At 36.9% G+C, this 19,092-nt stretch overlaps 1 protein-coding gene across 3 annotated transcripts in view; it reads left to right on the top strand.

Annotated features, from left to right (window-relative positions):
* The window catches only part of LOC131049281 (magnesium transporter MRS2-3), a 76,882-nt gene that overhangs the window by 20,561 nt on the left and 37,229 nt on the right, over positions 1-19,092 (top strand). For all 3 annotated transcript variants that reach the window (XM_057983333.2, XM_057983334.2, XM_057983335.2), the window contains exon 2: positions 13,720-13,950. In XM_057983333.2, the coding sequence (XP_057839316.2) occupies positions 13,738-13,950 (213 nt within the window). In that variant the 5' untranslated portion in view covers positions 13,720-13,737. The remainder of the gene's footprint in view (positions 1-13,719; positions 13,951-19,092) is intronic.

Raw genomic sequence — 19,092 nt, 5'->3', positions numbered from 1 at the left:
ATGTTTTTTTCATTTTGTGCAAGAAAGGTTGTTTGCACAATAAGGATTCTACTAAAACTTCTTTTTCCTTCTTCCTCCAAACCTTAGTAACCTCCTTTGCTTTGTCCTCTTTTTCAACCTTTTTGTTTTGCTTAGAGAAATCAGCCATACCACTTTTACAAACTTTTGTAGTGTGACCAAAGTTATTACATTTATAATATATAACATTGTAATTCCTTGGAGGAGCAAAAGAGTTCCTACTCATAAATCTGAAATCATTTCTTGTGAACACTATAGTTGATCACCTTGTGCCTAAAATAATTGCAAGAGAAACAATAACCATAAAAGAAAGAATTGTTAAACCTAGTCATATGTGCTTGCCTTGAGATAAGAGGCCTTTTGAAAGCATTATTTCTGATTTTTGATGGTGAATCCATTATGCTGTCCATGTTGATCTTTTGCTATTCTTCTTTTGTAGACTTAGAACTTTGACCTTCTTCATGATCAACGCCTCCTTTATTAATAGACTATTTTTGTGAGCCAATGACATTATCCAAGGATATGAAATTTTTCTGATTTATCTTCTCATGATTCAGTTGTGTCAAAGATTTATCTAACTTTTTGAGTGAAACAATTTCAGCTTCAAGTCTCTCACTGTTTTCTTCCTTGAGCTTAAGCTGATTGCTCATTTCTTCCTCTCTTCTTTTTGCTTATTCAATCTGAACCTTCAAATCAACTATCAATTTTTTTGCTTCAAAAGCATGAGATGTCTTGGCTTTTGTTTCATTCTCTTCTTTTGGTAGCAACTTCAAGTTTGAATTTTTCTTTCTAAGTCTCTTCATATCACTTAGAGCACTTATTAGCTCTTCTTCAAAATCCACCTCTCCTTCTTCATCAACATGATCTTCATCTTCTTGATTTTCAGCATGTATTTCTTCTATGGCCATGAACAATATTTCTTCACGTAAGGACTCTTCATCACTAACATTAGATGAAAAACTTTCTTCTTTTGAATAGAGACTCTGTTTGAATTTGTGAGACTTCTTCTCTTTTCCCTTATACTTCTTATTGTTGAATATGGGCTTCTTTTGTAATATCCCTTGCTGATGGTGCAATGAAATAATAGATTTTGGTCTCAAGGAATATTGTCAAACAGTTGGCAAACACGCTGAAACTCACAATTGCTTAAAGCAAATGAACAAGATGAATTCAATCTTCAAAATACACAAGGAAAATACTTGAAATCAGACTTTGCTAGATCATTGACATTTCGTCAAACATGTCATACATACTTTAGACTTACAATTTAATAACCAGGTCTGTTACAATATGTTTCAGACTTAATTTCAGACCTTATTATCCTTACAATAGACTGCTTACAATGTCAAAATCATAGCCAACATTGGTTTACAAAAGAACATGACTCAGAATTTTCTGAGTATTAATAGCAGCAAGAATTCACATATGTATTACTAAAAACTCATTGTAACAAAGGCCAAAGAGAACCTAAATGTAGCGCCCTGCTGTGTAGATGAAGAAACATGCAATATCGATGGTCTTTGTGCCTCCTTGGTGCCAAAATGAAGCCTTTACCAAAATCGCCCCTGTTGCTGCAATGGAGGTCTTAGAATTAACAATTTGACAGCTTCTAATTCTTCCCTTTTTCACCAAGAATGATTGCTCACTCCCTCAAATCAAGATGCTAGTGACAAGAGCCAAATTCGATACCAATATGGATGCCTAGGAGCAATTTCATGTGTCCCAGCAGTCTGATCAATTTATCTTCAGAATTGAATTTGGGTTTGATTCCTTCCTTAAAACCCCTTCAAAATACTCCCAAGGGAATCACCCTTTATTGGCAACATTAGTGCTGCCCTCCTTTGTGTGATTGATGCTCCAATGATGGAATAAATATGGAATCATGGGTTTTGATGGAGAAACCCGGTTTGTCTCAGATCTGAATGAATGCCGAACTCTCATTATATCCCCTTCAATATGCTCCTATAGAGTTCGCCTTGCTTCCTTTAACAATCGATGCACACTTGGATGTCAAAATAACCAATAGCTGATGTATTTTCCAAGATCGTGACTTTTTCCTAATTGATGGCAGTTTGAAGATGCTTGCAATTAAATGTCAGATATGAACAGGTGCTAACAACTTCTTGAGAGGATCGATGAAATCCTCAAACATCTACACAATCTTCAACCCCTTCTCAAAAATCGAACCTAAGCAAAGTTGGCCCTTGGCCACAAATTAAGCTCAAATAGGAAGACTGGAATATCTTCCTCTCAGCTACAAATTTGTCTTTGAAAGAAGACTTCACAAATTAGGCGCTGATGTAGATTCCGTCATGAATCCACTCCCAAGATGAAGAACTAGGGTTTCGTCTAGCTCTTCTATCTATCTGTTGAAGGTTTGTGTCCTCAAAGCATCAGTCAGTTCATCAAATCCAGAATCCAAATCTCCAATGATCATACAATGAGGTTCAACCTCTATTTATCTTTTTTCTCCATACGTCTCATAAACTTCTAGAGGATTCTAGAAATAATATTATTTCATTTTAATGAATTAATTGTTTTTATTTTAAGTCACTAATTAATTAATTAATTAAATATAAAGTCACCCTTTAAATTTTTAATTTATTTCATGACTTTATAAGAAATTAATTAATTAATTTCTCCTTATTTCTCCACTTAGCCAAAAGGCTAAAACTTCATAAGAGGCTAGAAAAAATGGGGACATTACATCTTTTTATAGTTACTATCCTCACTTTGTGTATATGGACATTTAGCTGCAAAATGCCCTACCTTGCCACAATTAAAGCTCTTGAAAGACAACTTGCCTTTATATTTACTAGACCCTTTCTTCAACTTCCTCAAGAAATGTGCTTTTTTTCAAAATTAGATTCTTCATCAAAACTTTCCCTAGATACATACTCCTTGTCTTTTCCTTTCTTCGAAGCTTTGAAGGCTGCCTCCCTTTTGGATGAAGAATTAGAGTTTGTTCTCATCTCATAAGGTGTTAGAATGCCATGAAGCTTATTAACAGTCAACTTATCAAGTTCCGCCATCTCCTTAATCATTGAAACCTTTGCATCAAATTGCAAAAGAAGAAACCTTAAAATTTTCTGAACTACAATGGACTCCTCAACTTTTTCTCCTAAATGCTTAATAGAGTTAACAACTTCATCTACCTGTAGAAAATAAGCAACAACATTTTCCTCTTCTTGCATCTTGAGACTTTGAAAAATTCTTCAGAGTCTGAAGTTTTGCTTTCTTAACCTTGTCATCTTCTTCATAAGCTTTTTGAAGTGTCTCCCGAATATCATGATCTATATCAGAATGCATAACTTTCACAAACTCAGTCTCAGATAAACCAAATAAGATTGCATTCATGGCTTTTGCATTGTTTTCAAAATCCTTCTTCCCATTAGCATCCGTTGGAGGAATTGTGTAACTAGACATCACACTTTTCCAAACACCAAAACCAAGAGACATTAGATAAATATGCATTTGAATACTCCATAATGCATAGTTTGAGCCATCAAATAAAGGTGCTCTATTCATAGAAAGACCTTCAATAGAACCCATGTGTGCAATTAGGATCAACCTCCAAGCGTTTAAGCTCTATTTTTGAAGGAATCTGTTATCACAAAAGCTTGCACCCTTGTTGAGCTATCAACTCAACAACCTCGTGAAACATGGAAACAACCCCGAAGTGTGGGACCTTGCACAAGGGGGTTGAATTTTCGGAGAAGGCCGACTTCCTTCTCAATCCAGGTGTAGGTGTTGATCCAACTCAACACTTCAAAACTTACTTCTAAGCTTATCCTAACATCTTGCATGTTGAGACATGGACCAGCTAGGACTCGAACCTAGGACCTTCCATATGCTGCTGGAGTGCTCTACCACTGAGCTACTGGCCCCTCTTGGACCAGTCCATCGTCGGTCCGGGTGTGGCTTATTTCCAACACCAACAACCCCCCTTAAGCCACACCTCTCGTGTGCTTGGGGCTCCTAGCCTGGACCTGGCTCTGATACCATGTTGAGACATGGACCAGCTAGGACTCGAACCTAGAACCTTCCATACGCTACTAGAGTGCTCTACCACTGAGCTACTGGCCCCTCTTGGACCAGTCCATCGTCGGTTCGGGTGTGGCTTATTTCCAACACCAACATTGCAGAGGAAAAAGGGGAGAGGGAAATGCTTAAAATGAAAGGAGGTGATACACCAAGATAAGAGATTGTTTCTCTCCCTACCCGAAATGACACAAAGAATCAACTGAAATTCCCAGGAGATGCACAAACTTCAGTTGTATGAATGACCCCAATGCATGTATGGAGGTTAGAATTCGCTGAATGTCAAGAGGGGAGAAGGTTTCCCACAAGTCACACCCAGAAATAGGTTAACACAACATATATGTGAAAGAAAGCCACAAATATACACTTATACTGAAGGTAAGAACACATACACAACATTCATAAGTTGAAGTAAGGCAAGAATGATGATTTCAATTTATTCAAAGGCCAATGGCCAAACTTACAGTTGCAGAAATGCAAAAAATATACAAGTCTTTAAGAGAAGTGAAAGAGCATAGAATAGCTCAAGCCAATAGGGAGAGAACCCTTTACAATGAGGCTTAACAACCTTTATATAGAAAACTGGTCGCAAAGGAGAGACCATTGGTCAAGGAAGAGAAGCCTTGACCCTTGTGTGTGCAGGGAAATGTCAATCAAAGAATGCAGGGAAGTGTATGCACCTGACATTGTGTACATGCAAGCAACCTGGCCATACCCTGAAAATGCAATCCTAAGAAGAAAGGTACTTCTAGAAGTTGGATTGACTGACATTCCAAAGTTAGAGCATGTAGGCATGACACAAGTAACCACAATAAGCATGGCCCAATACCTCTCTTGATGGAAATCTTGCAAAAATCATTAAATGCACCCCTGTAGCTCCACAAAAGAAGGTGCACTAGTCACAAGAGTCGTCGGAGCATTTAGAGCTTTGAGTGTTGATCACGCCATCCAGAAGTGTTGCAAGTCGGAAGGAAGTCGGAAGACTTCAGAAACTCGGGTTCCCAAAGTGGGGAAGACTAAGGAAAGAACTCCGGACCTCGAGGTTCCGGAGAAGAGAAAAAAGACTAAGGAAAGGACTTCGGAACCTCGGGGTTCTGCAGTTCCGAAGAAGAGAAGAGAAGGCCACCAAGGGAAGGAACTTCAGAACCTCAGGGTTCCGGAGTTCCGGAGAAAAGAAAGGGAAGGCTAAGGAAAGGAACTTGGGAACCTCGGGGTTTCAGAGTTCCGGGGAAGGGGAAAAGAGGCAAAGGAAAGGAACTTCAGAACCTTGGGGTTTCGGAGTTCCGAGGAAGGGGAAGGAGACTTAGCAAAGGAACTTTGGAACTTCAGGGTTTCGGAGTTCCAGGGAAGAGAGAAGAGAGGCTAAGGAAGGAACTTCGGAACCTTGGGGTTCCGGAGTTCCGGGGAAGAGAGAAGAAGACTAAGGAAAGGAACTTTGGAACCTCGAGGTTTCGGAGTTCTGGGGAAGAGAGGAGAAGACTAAGGAAAGGAACTCTGGAACCTCGGGGTTCTAGAGTTCCGAAGAAGAGAAGAGAAGGCCACCAAGGGAAGGAACTTCGGAACCTCGGGGTTCTGGAGTTCCGGAGAAAAGAAAGGGAAGGCTAAGGAAAGGAACTTCGGAACCTCGGGGTTTCGGAGTTCTGGGGTTGAGGACTAAGGAACTTCATAAATCCACTACTTTTCTCCTTGATCAACTGTGGCAGCGCCGGTGCATGGATCGTATCTCTGATCGGTTCTCACTGATGGACCAAGGGTGTCATAAAATGACAACATAACCCTTTTTTGATACCAATTGAAAAGCACACAAAAAATATTGAGAGGGGGTGGTGAATCAGTATTTTGAACTTTAAAAACAAGAAACCACAAAAAACATAGAGAGAGGAAACATCAAGATGCAAACACACAATTTTACATGGAAAACCCTTTTGGGTAAAAAACCACAGCACATCAATAGCTTTCAATTATTAAATTAGCACCAACTCAGAAATACAAAAGTGAGCACCAACTCATTGAGAGCACCAACTCTGATTACATAAGTGAGCATCAACTCATTGAGAGCACCAACTCTCCTCGAAGCACCAACTTTGTTTAGCTTTTTATAATAGATATCAGATAAAGCAGAGTCTTCGATAAAAACCATGTCATACCTGCTGCATAGTAACACCTCCATGCATGCTAAGCATAAACTCCAAGATGCAATAGATGAAAATGTGTTTGTTTTATTGTAACTATCTGTGAAGCCTTCGATTTCGATCTGGCATCTGCCTATAATATCATTCACATCCTTAATCAGCCGCAACAAACCTGAATTTGCACCATACGACTCACACAAGAAATCAAGGGTTGCTGCTGATAATATATGTAGATTCAATCCTTCCCATGTTGCTCAACTCCAAGCAACTCCAGGATAATACTCAGAACAAATAAAGATTGAATGCACCAAGCTCAATAAGCTTCTTGTGCTAACTGTAACGCTGCGGTTGGAGGTAGTCATACTCTTGGCAATCATCTTAGAACAGCTTCAAGATAACCCGCATAGATGGAATGGTCTTCCCACAGCAACCGCTTTGTTGAATGGAGCTCCCGCAATTACACTACCTCTGTAATTGCAGCGATTTCGAGTGAAGAGTCTTCGAAAAAAAGTCTCCATCAAATCTTCACACTTTAATTCTCATAGATTGAATTTAAATTCCTTCATCCATATAATATATCAGCCTTTCTTAATTTTGGGCTTAAGCCACCCCACACATATGTGACAGGAGCCATCACACTAAAAAACACGATGATAACTGCGGGCACCACAGTCCACAATACCACATATACACATAAAAACAGCATTTGGTGCATAAGTTAGAAACACATTACAAAGACGACAGAATAAAGTCACGTCTCTTAAAAAAAATGTTACAAATCTGCTATTTAAAGCTCTTGCCGTTGTAGAAGGAGGATAGAAATGAAATTACTTAAATTAAAATCACCAGACATACAAAACTGACACCGTCCACAAAGTACTTAAGGGAATATGGAATGAAGTTGTATTATGTTTAGCCTCCATTCACATAACTATCGCAGCCCATAAAACTTTCACTTGCTAGAGGGAATGCTTTTTCCTTTTCTTTCATTTGATGTTTTAATGGCAGGAGGGGAGCAGACCTTAGGAGACAACTACCTATCTGTGCTCACCTCTTTAGCAAGTGTTGTAGTGATGGAAAAATTGTCATTGATGTCAAAAGAGTTTGTTCTTCATGAACATATTGAATTAGGCTTACTGAATTAGTTGATTCATATTGTCCTAAATCTGATCACTTATATGTTCCTGTTCCAGATTTAATGACAGCTCACAGTCTGATTATATAAGTTCACAGTCTAATCCTATATGCTCAGTGAAAGTTGCCAAATCTGGTTCTTGTTCCAGTTTTAGTAGTTGGTGATAGAGAACTCACAGCATGATCATATAAATCTGAACAGGTATATGTACTTTGGTTACAACCTGATCATATCATACAACCCAGTCCGATTTATGTGACATAATGCATAGATGTTGCAGACATCCTTATTGTCATCAATAGAGACTGAATAAAGAAGTAAAATGAGATAATAAAAATAGCACACCGCCTTTATCATTCTTATCATCACACAGAAGACATTAAAGAGACCACGTATTTGGTCAAACGATGAAGTAATGCAATATTCAGTGAAGATCCTCATCTGCGGTGAAGACTTTAATATTGCTACTGTAAATTGATATGATCATAATGTTTATGCTGTATTGTTTCAAGTCACATGACACAGGCAGATAATCGGGGTCAAATAAAACACGGCAAATGTTTATGCTAAGTTGCAAAGAAAACAAACCAAGCTAATGATAATATATTGCAAATACTTATAACTATTACAAGTATCGAAGATAATTAATGGACCGATACTCATAATCTTCAAACTATGTTTAACACATCAGTTTTAGCCTAACCGATAATTATTTGGTAATAAAAAGTGGCAGTAATAAAGAAGGTGGTCGTATTTCTAAATGGAGATGGATTACATGGCTGGTAAGTGAATTGTTAATTTGACTAAATTATTAGTCATAACTCTTCTTCATAAAGGTGTGACTCTTCACGTAGGAAAGTAATCAATTTCGGAGAGATGTGTCTTTCTTGTAAAGAGGTGACTATTAAATAGAAGATGTCTCTTAAAGGTGTCTAAGTTGTAAAGGTATGTCCTTTGAATGTATATGAAAGATACATAAGGCAAATCAAAATCTTTTTGTAAGTGTTGAGGATAAGGGTGTGGATTATAATTCTAAAATTATTTTCAGATTGACTGTGTATATTATGTGGTTATAAAGAAAATTATCACAGAGATAAAAGATCTGTATATGAAGAGGCAGATCTTGTGAAAAGAAATATGTTATAAGGAAGAATTCATGTGGGATATATGTGCCAGTATGCTGTGATTGTTGTATCAGTCATAGGGGCAGCATTATTGTTGTTTCTCAGCAGATTCTGAATTGAAGTTGGTGCTTCATTTGAAGGTGTTGGTGCCTCTTGTAAGTTGGTGCTTACGAAGTTAGGGAGTTGGTGCTTCCTGTGGGTTGGTGCTCACATATCCGTTTGGGGAGTTGGTGCTTACAAATAAAACTAGGGGTTGGTGCCTCTACAAATATTGTAAAGAAATTTGTTTAAACATTCATCTACCATGGTTTTCTCCCTATTTGGGTTTCCATGAGAAAAAATTGTGTTTCTTGTGTTGCTTGCAATGTGTATGATTATTTAAGTAGCAGCATAGTTTGATATCATTTTGAAAAGAATTAAAGAGTCTTTAATAAACTGATTCACCCCCCTCTCTCTCCCCCGCCCCTCTCAATTTATTTGAGTGCTCTTCAGGTAGTTCTTACTGTACGATCCCTAGTGTGATTGTTAACTTTATCTTCTTCCACTCTATGATTAATATCTTTTTGAGATACCCCTGTTATACATGCAGTAGGGGTGTGAGTTTCTGCTCCTTCTATGCCTACATTCAGCTCCTGTTCCTTTCTGTCACCAGGGTTGAGTATAAGCATAGACTAGCTCTGCAATTAATGATATCTAAAACTGGTATTAGTGAAGTTCAGGGCAGCAGTAGATTGGTTGTCCACTCCTCCTTTTGGATCTTGTCTGTAGTGTATGCCCTTATCTATGATATCAACACTATTCTGTTTAATATTATCATTCTTAAATTGCCTAGGAGGCACTGGTAGTGTAATTGAGGTAGGATCATCTACTGCACAAGAGGGTTTAGTATCACCCACCCTATTTCTGTCATGAATTTTAGAGATACTTAACATTTTAGATTAAAAAACAGAAACAATATTTTTGAAAATAGATAGGTTTTTGCTGTTATTGTATTGACTAGGATCTTTTGCATTATCATATCCAATGTTGTTATCCTTGTTTTTGTTATTGAAACCCTTAATATTGTAATTTGTCACATCTTCATTATAATCGTCAAAGTTGTCATTTTTATCCATGTTCTTGTTCTGGGCAATGTTATTCCTGATTTTGTCTAAAACAATTTGTTGAGCATTCTTAGCACCTTCTGAGGTCTGGGTGGCATTGGGGGCAGCAATGTCAACACTTGAGAGAAGAGAGGGGTTCAGGGGAATTAGGGTGGTATTTGCTACATTAGCTTCTGAAGTCAGGTTGGGGCAAGGGCTAACATCAAATAGGATACTAAAGGAGTTAGAGGTTTTCACATTTGGGAGAGTGCAGAATTGGAGCCAGATGAGGGCTTCATTGACAACATTTAGGTGCAGAGGAAGGAGGACTTAGGTATGCCATTAAAAGGGGTAACATGTTGCGACCCACCATCAGGGGGCGTAACATCCATAGGGTTTCTGTTATGATTAGATACCTAATTATCGAAGGGGTTGACTGAGATATGATCAGTTTCTCTATTAGGACTCTCAACACCATTATGGGTTTCCAAGCTATCATCTTTTTCCTGACTTTTGGTGCTAGAGGTCAACTTATCTTTCTTGTCCAAGTGTGTAGTCTTTCTGCTGGTAATTAGAGGGTAGTTTCTCCGAATGTTGCCTTCTTTTCTACAGAGATAACATGCATTGATGCCATCCAACACCTCAATATTATAGTGGTGAGAGGATTTACCAAGTTTGATTTCTAATATCTCAGGTATTTCGATGCTTGGTGAAAGAGACATCAACATGCTTGCATCCATGTGTGGAAGCGAGGTTCTTGCCTCATCAATTCTAATAACATTGTCGACCAAAATAAGCATTTGTGGTAGAAAAGCCCACAAAAAAGGAGGCACACTCTTAACGGTAAGCCATCTAGGGCTAGATAATGCAAGGGTTTCATCGTTAATGGTTTTCAGAGACCCAAGTTAGGTCTTTGAAAATGCATTTCCCAATCGCCCAGTATTGCTTATCCACTACTGTTTTTTGCATTTCATGACTTTGAAAGAAAAAAAAAATCCTTTTTGCACCATCTTGCAGAATGAGGCACGAATGCCTAAACGTTTTGTCTAGACATTCATGACCCATTCATCCATATATTTGCGTGAGGGTAATTTATTAGGGTCTACAACTGCCAAGAATACAACAATAGTCTTTAAGTTAACTGTTTCTTTTTTAATAGCAAATTCCATTTCTTGATTTTGTGAAATGGAGAGAACTCAAAGGTTAGCGGAGCGACACTTATCTTATCCTCTGCAATCCGCTTCTCTTTATATATTTTTGCTAGAGTTGTAGACACAAAACCTTGCCGTCAAAGAAATTTGTAGATGTTTGCCAGATACCACGTCTTTGAATGTCTTAGGTGTGTTTTGAACCACCTTATCCCCATTTTGCTTGTTTGTAGAGTCAATGGGGGTGGTCATACCCTCGTCCATACTTTCGCTCATGGCCATCAATTGTCAATGTACCATTGCATAAATGCAACTAGAAAACCAACCAAGATTTCCAAACAACCAAACCCAATGCACACAAAGGCAAAAAGTGATGAGAAAGATTGATGGGTTAGAGGGGACACTTAACCACGTATACCCTACCTTGTGGAAGAGGCTCGACTATAATATCCCCATTTTCGTGAGCATCAAAGTTTGAAGGATTAGCCTATCATTTGACCCTCGTAGTCTACTGTGGTGGATTAGAAGGTCTAGTTTGGGCATTATGGAGCTCTTCAGGTGGCAATTGTAAGTGTTTATTTCTCCAGATCCTTCATTTGTTCTGTTGCATTGATATTCAGAGGTCTTTGGTTCGGTTTTAAGGAACTCACTATTTATAGTAAGTCATTGGTTGTTAGAGAGGGACCCTTACTATTTTTAGTAAGGTAGTTGGATGCACAGTGGAAACAATGGTTAACTCCCAGGTTCAAACGGAATTGAGAAATAATGATTATCTGTGGAGTTATGTTATTAAATTATTGATAAAGTGATTACTTTATTAATAAAGTGCAATTATAATTATAATTAAAAATCACTTTATGTGCAATGGGGCCATGACCCTTAATTAAGTGACTTAAAGTGCAATTAATCATTTTTAATATTTGAGGCCTATTTATTGATGCATTTGATAAAGTCAAAAGATAAATATAAAATATCATTTTAAATGATATTACTGTGCATCTAATAATTCAAGTCTTGGGCGCTCACTTATGAGGATATTAAATAAAGTTAGTATGCAAACCCTAAAGTGGATTTGAAAGTGGATTTAAATGCTATTAAGGAGATTGAGGTTATAAAAGCACTCAAAAAGCAAATGCTTTTTCATTCTTGAAGATTATAAACTTGTGCTTTTTGATATGAGAGCTGTGTGTAGAAATACACAAGGGTTTCAGTCATTTCCAGCATTGGAGAACAAAAACTCTTCAGTGTCTATGCAATTTTGAGGTCGTGTGAGATCAGCTGAATCATTGCTTGTGGAGGACTTCATCCCGAAGTTCTAATTGTGCTCAAAGAGAAGGAATTTCATCTAGGGTTTGAAGATTATTGAAGCATAATTAGTTGCAGATCTGTAGCTCCATCTTTGGCAGCCATTATCACTCAGAAATCAAGCTTTATTTGCTGCTACAGTCAATAGGGATCACCCAGCCAAGGACGTGGTCCTCATTTTGCTTTCCATTTGATGCATGTTTCTCTTCCATGCTGGGCACCTTGGGAAGCATAGACATCCTGCATAGCATTTTGAGTGTAGTCTTCACTATTGGAGCAGCAACCTCCACTACCAGGTTCTTTTAATTGCTGGTTATTCCCAGTGTTTGCAAGAAATGATATTGTAATGTGGTAACTTGTAAAAATCAATAAAGTTTAATGTGTTGCTGCTTTCGAATAATTTCCAGCTTCTTGCATTTAGATTTAAGTTGCAAACAATTAGTTACCTTCAGAATTTATTTTATGCATTGTCCTTGCATTTCATATATTGGGAAAAATGCCATAGGAAGTATATATTTGCAAACCAAAACCAAACCTACATCAGTTTGCACTTGGGTGGAGTTAGAACCTTGCAGGGGTTCTTACAACGACCTCCTCCACTTGCTTCCACGTTTGCCCTCCTTGAGATTCTCTTGGGGAAGTTGCAGAGCCTCGTCTTTCTCGTTCTTCAACAGTCATCGAACACTCATTTAATATTTGTCACAATTGGAGAACTATAATTAATAAAGTGACCATTTTGTTATTTTATTATTTTCATTTTATTTTCTATTTAAATTAACCGATTTAAGTCATCCCTTATGAAATAAGATTAGTTTTTGGACAAATTAATTAAGTCACTATATCAAAATTTGGGGACATTACACTGTATATCAATTTTTATTTGCTGCTATTAAAATACCTTGAATTCTCCTAGAAAAGAAACGTTCTTACATGACCATTGTATCAAAGACATAAATTCATAGCCAGTAAAACAAAAAATTTACCTGGCAGAAAAGATGATTTGTGGAATGAATATGATGACAATCAAAGCAAAATGATATCAGGTAATGGTCCTGGATGAGAAGTGTCAGATGAATACAGAACTTATGAACATGCTTATGTCTTTTTTTCAATAAGTTTCAATGGGACTAAAAGAACATAAGATTGTTATTTTTAAGATATACATTGTATCAAAAATAATTGTGCTGTTAAAAAGCTTTGGATATAGAGATAGAGAAAACTTAATTTTGGAATCTTTTATCTTATCAATTTGCTTAAAGGAGGGAAAAGCTTCTGAAATATGTTGTAGGGACTCGTGTTCTATTATTTGAATCATCAAATGCTTCCTTGCTCCAGTCTTGTCACAAGTAGAGGGTAATATGAGAGGAAGGATGGCGGTGACTGACAATTGAAGGAATATAGTTGAATGTTTCTCAAATGCTAGAAAATACTAGTATTTATGTTCTCCTCTCTCTGTCATTTAGCCTGACCTTTCTGTATATGAATCAACACTGTCCACTAAGAAACTAATCTAATTGTATAAACTATAAGGTAATGAGGTTAGAACCTTCTGATAAATTGTTAAAAGACAAAAATATTATTGAAGACCTTGAAATGGAAGCACAGCATAAGCACTGTTAGTGTAAAATCCTTAACTTATGATATAGACTGCAAGAACTTTACTGGTTTGCCAGATTACTTCTGTTTCCTATGATATTAATTTACTTTTGCCTGGATTCATTTTGCTGCATAAAGGAATGCGGAAATATCGACATGGATATGGAGCTTTCAAAATTAGACCGGGCTAATGATGGAGAAATTCGACAATTTGTAGATGAAAACTCCTTTCCAGAATGTCCTGATACAAAAATTGATGATTTGAAGGTTGAGATGAATGCCTTCAACAATGGTCCAAAAGTTTTGCCATTTGAATTTAGAGCATTGGAAGCCTGTCTTGAAGCTGCATGTAGCTCCCTGGAGTCTGAGGTATTCTATGTTTCTTTTAACCTTTACTGTAAGACTAAATTATGAATAATTTTGAACCTTTTATTATCTTGGTAGTACAGGTTTAGGTAATGCCATTGTAAGTGAGTTTTAAATGAACTATTCTGTCTGAGTGCTAATTAGAACTCTTTGCAGCATCAAGAGACATAGATTTAGAGTGTTATAGTCAGCATATGACTACAGTGTTGGGTCAAGTACCCTGCCTGTATTCCTTTATCCACATGTTTGGTGACTATGTTTATTTATAGACAGTATAGCCATACCTTTATTCCCTTAACCCTGCATCTCGAGGTGATCATGATTCAATCTAAACATTTTTTTTATGTTACACTTTCAAGTTTTGTAAGGGAAGTAGAGAATATTCATAACATAAAATTACATCATCAGAAGCATAATAAAATTAGCCAATTATAATAGTATTGAGATTATTTCGATTACAAAGCCAATATATAGAAGAGTTAAAGCAAATTTTTACTTAATATAAATAATAATTAGAATATTGAAATTTATGAACCATGAAAGAAGGAATAGGCAAATAGGACTATATATGATTAAAGAAGCATGTGTGGGGCATGTTAACCATTAGCACCATATGGACTATTCAGAAGATTGTTGCATTACAACATAACCCTTGATAACTAATCAAGATTGATCAGGTTTACAACATGCCCACCCTCTTTAAATATGATAGATTCTAGAGTAGTGTTGCTAGCGATCAGGATCAATCTGTCTGAGATTGATTTTTTAGGTTTTAAATATTTGCTCAAAACTGAAAAATGTTGAGCTCACGCTTATACTAAGAGTGGGGAGGGGGGGAGGGGGTTGAATCAGTTTAAGACAAACTTTTACTTTTTTGAAGTAACAACCACAATAATATCAATTGCACATCATCATTCACATAAGCACACACGAAGAAAACAAGATTTATGTGTGAATCCTTTTGGGAGAAAGCTACAACAAAATAGTGCTTATATAAAACTCTTTTCCAAATTTTGTAGGCACTAGCGTACTGGAGACACCAATTTCCACAATTTGTAGGCTCCAACCTATTGGAGGCATCAAATCCCACTTATAGAATTTGTAGGAACCAACCCACTAGAGACATGAATTCCTCCACAACTGAGCACCTACTCAGCAAGAGACACCAATCTCTTCCACAAAATATCACCTTCGGCATATTGCTTTTTCAATGGATGATGAACATATTTCTCTTCACAAATATGATTATATTTCCTTCACATATTTGCATATATTCTCTTCACAAATCTGCATGTAGTTCAGCCTTAAAACTACTTGTAAATCTCCCTCACATCTCCTTATAATTCTACCTTAAATCTGCCTGACATTTGCTTATAAGTCTGCCTTAAATCTTCGTATATTTGTTGTGACATTTTCATACACTTTTTCTTCTCAAATTTGTATAAAAGTCCTTTGTCAAATCTGCTCATATTCTTCTTGGATTTGCTGTTATACCCAAGACAAATTCTGCTCTCACATGGACTGATTTCTCATGTTATCTTCTAAATTGTGTTTCAAAGAGATTCTTTTATTCCACCACAAAAATTCTAATCCAGACTGCTGTAGATCTGAATATACTTATTTTAAATCTGTCTGTATAATCTCACATCTTTGCTGGTGTATATGATTTATTTTCAACAATCTACACTCCTTTTCTTCAAATTTCTTATTCTTCTTTTATATGTTTATGCCACTTGGTGAAAGGGTATGATTTTATGAAGTGAGCCATTCCTTCCCAACGTGCATGTCTTTTGGTTAAGATTATTTAATGCTTGATCACTGCAATCATAATCTCAACCGCTGCCTTTTGTCTCACCTTAATCACTGCTCATTATTATTGTATGTTAATCGCTGCTCTCTATGAATCACTATTAATTAGTAATTGGTGTTCCTGAATGTTATATTGACTTGAGGGATTAAAGCAGATTTAAATATCTTGACTTGGGCGCCGATAAGGAAGTTTGCCAAGAGTATTCTAATTATTTGTTTCATTATATTTTTGATAATACAAAGGGAGACACCAATACAAAAATGTGTTGGCCACAATCAAGTGTGTCCCCACAATCAATCATCGTAGAGGTTGGAGAGGAAGCCGCAACAGGGTGTCCAAAACATCTCATCTAAAGCCCAAGAGCATGACTTTACACCCCTTGGCCACAAGTGGCAGGCGCTTTGGACATCCAACATGGGGTGGCCTACTTAGAAGGAGGTTCCGTCTCTTCTCACCCTCCTTACACTCCCTTACTAACCTTGTCATGATTGATTACAACAATAGACTAGGAATCTAGATATTACACTTTATTGCCTATCTCTAATATGTGAGAGGTTATGTATCGAATATATTATCATGTTGGTTACATATTATTGCCTATATTGATGTGTGAGGAATTATGCATAAAAACATTATCATGCTGCATACCACAAATTTGATTAGGATGCCAGATTACTGTATATGATCGTCGAGGATTTGATCTCACTATTTCCTTTTAGATGAGTGCAGATTACATATAATGTTTTCTGTTCTGATTGCTTTCCTTGATCTTGTTCAATGTATGAGTATTTCTGCTCTTCTTCGATTGCCTGGTTGATGCTTTCCTTCCACTGGAGTGTTTCTTTTTATATCCTTCAATGTGGATTTAATATACAGAGCAGAAAAGTGTGAATTGAGGAGCAGAACAAATTCAAGTAGCAGATTAGAGTTGACTTCATGAGCAGATTCACACAAGAAGCAAGACATTAAAGGTGAACTTCATCAGCACATGAGGATTTCATCAGCTCACAAGGTGGGGGTCTGATCAAGCATTAAAGTGAGTTTTCAGGGCCTGATTTTCTGTGAATTAAGGGACATCTGCATCATTTATCAGACCTGATTTGAAGCACACCTTGGAGGAGTCAAATTTTACAGCCTAAGGGAAAATTAATTAAGTTTATTTAGATGTGAATTTCATTATCCTCCATCACATTGCACATGTAATAGGGCAAATCTTCGAGCTAGGGTTAATATTGTTTATAGTTTGATCAGCACTATTATCATTTCAGACCTAGAAGGGTTATTTAGAAACTTAAAGGGGATTTGATATTTGATTATGTCTTCATTCATGAGTTAAGGATATATAGGATTAAAATTCCCTTTATTATCACCATGTTCTTGATTCATAGTGTATTTTTTCGGGTTTTGATACAAGGAGCTCAAGAGGAGGTGAAGAAATTCAGCTGTGGTAGAGCTTTCAGGACATGAGGGATCTCTTTACTTTGTGAAAAGATCAACATCAAGATTCGGGATATTCATGTAAAAGGAGGCATGATGGAGAAACATCATAGCATCAAGACTAATGAGATGAATGTCAAAAAACTCCAGGATAAGGATGATAATCAGGATTTTCAAGATATAAGAGGGACTTCATCAGCAAATTCAAGAGTGCAAAAGGAGGCAAGTCAATATTATGGAAAAGACCTCAAGGCATGAAAGAGAGAAATTACACTTACACATGTAAGGAGGAGATCAACATTGCAATATGGAGGGACAACATTAGGTATTCAAGTACTCGAGGATTATCACAACCTCAAGGGTTCAAGACATTTAAACCTCAGAAGGATTCAAGCATCATAATTACAAGGATTTCGATCATTATATGAGGATTGACAAAATCAAAGGCTTCAAGACATGATGGTGAGATGAGGATATGTTGCAAATATATTGAATTTCCTTTGGAAATCCAAGAATTAGGGTCAACTATGGAGCTAATCTCGATTCAATGCCAGTATCACAAAGTCTACATCAAATAATCACCAAGGTGGAGATGCAACACAAGGAGGTGGATCAAGCGACATCAAAGTATTCAAGATTGGTACGCCATGGAGATACCCTTACAACAAGTGAAGGCATTCAGGTCAAAGGCAAGGAAGGTTGGGATCAAGCATCAACAATGTGTAGACATATCGAGACCAAGGACTACCAGGAGGTAGGATGTTCAAGGTGGAATACATCACAAGGTCAAACTTCCCAAGTTAATGAGGAAAGAAGAGTGAATGTGATCAAGGAGGCAGATAATTTCAGGATAGTTAAGCAAAGTTAGAAGACTTGATCACCCAAAGATGATACAATTTGGGAATATGCCCCATCTTCATTACATTCGTTAAGGGCAATTGGATAATGTTGAGAATCAAGAGATATTGCTCAATCACAAACACTTCTTTGTATTGATCTACAAGAGAAGCATGCTAAGGTGGCATCCTATTCATTATCAACCAATCAAGATATTCCCCATCAACTTGTCCAAGTTCATTGAACTTGATTCATCTCATAAAGGGAGCGAGTGACACATGGCGATTCATCAAATATTGTTTCACATACCTAATGTATTTTCTTATTGGTCATCATTCAAGGAAGGACATGTGTTCATCAAGATGTAATTATTTCATTGTCTAGAAGAAGTTAGTTGTAACTAACCCTAATTAGGGTTTTGTCATGTAATCTCGGGCGTTGATCTTGAATCAATCCTTGCCTTTGAATTGTAATTGGGATGTCTATATAAGGCATTGCCTTCTCATTTGTAAGGGTTAATAGTTAATAGTTGATCAATAGATGATAGTTAGTAGTAGTAGAGTAGGAGTAAAAGAGATTGTTGCCAAGGCTTGTTGTAATAAACATACTATTTTCATTGAAGTGATTGTGGATTTTGTGTGCTATTTCAACATGTTGCATGGTCTCTACTTCTTGTAGTTTAGATGTGTTAGTTGGAAGGAATATCTTACTGTTGATGAATGGTGAAGCCTAATGTACATACAACTTGGAGTCTGTTGATAGCAAATTCAGTGCATGGTTACACCTGAACTTGATTAAAGCTTAACTTCAATTGCTATATGATCATTGTTCGTATTGTTGGCGTGCATAGGTGATTTGAAAATCATTTGCATATCCTTAGGAGATCGCACCATCTTTGTGTAGTTGTTTCCTCATGGTGAAGCAAAGCTTGGTTTGGTTGCATCGAGTCAACAATCATTTCCTACATTCTTAGGATTAGATTAGATTTCCTAACCCTTTCATCTCTTTTGTTATTATTTTTCCATGTTGAGTAAGATTCCACGATCCAGTTGTGTTCAAAG

This window comes from Cryptomeria japonica, chromosome 10, assembly GCF_030272615.1.
Source record: "Cryptomeria japonica chromosome 10, Sugi_1.0, whole genome shotgun sequence".
Taxonomy (NCBI): Eukaryota; Viridiplantae; Streptophyta; class Pinopsida; order Cupressales; family Cupressaceae; genus Cryptomeria; species Cryptomeria japonica.
This window is presented reverse-complemented; position numbering and strand designations above follow the sequence as displayed.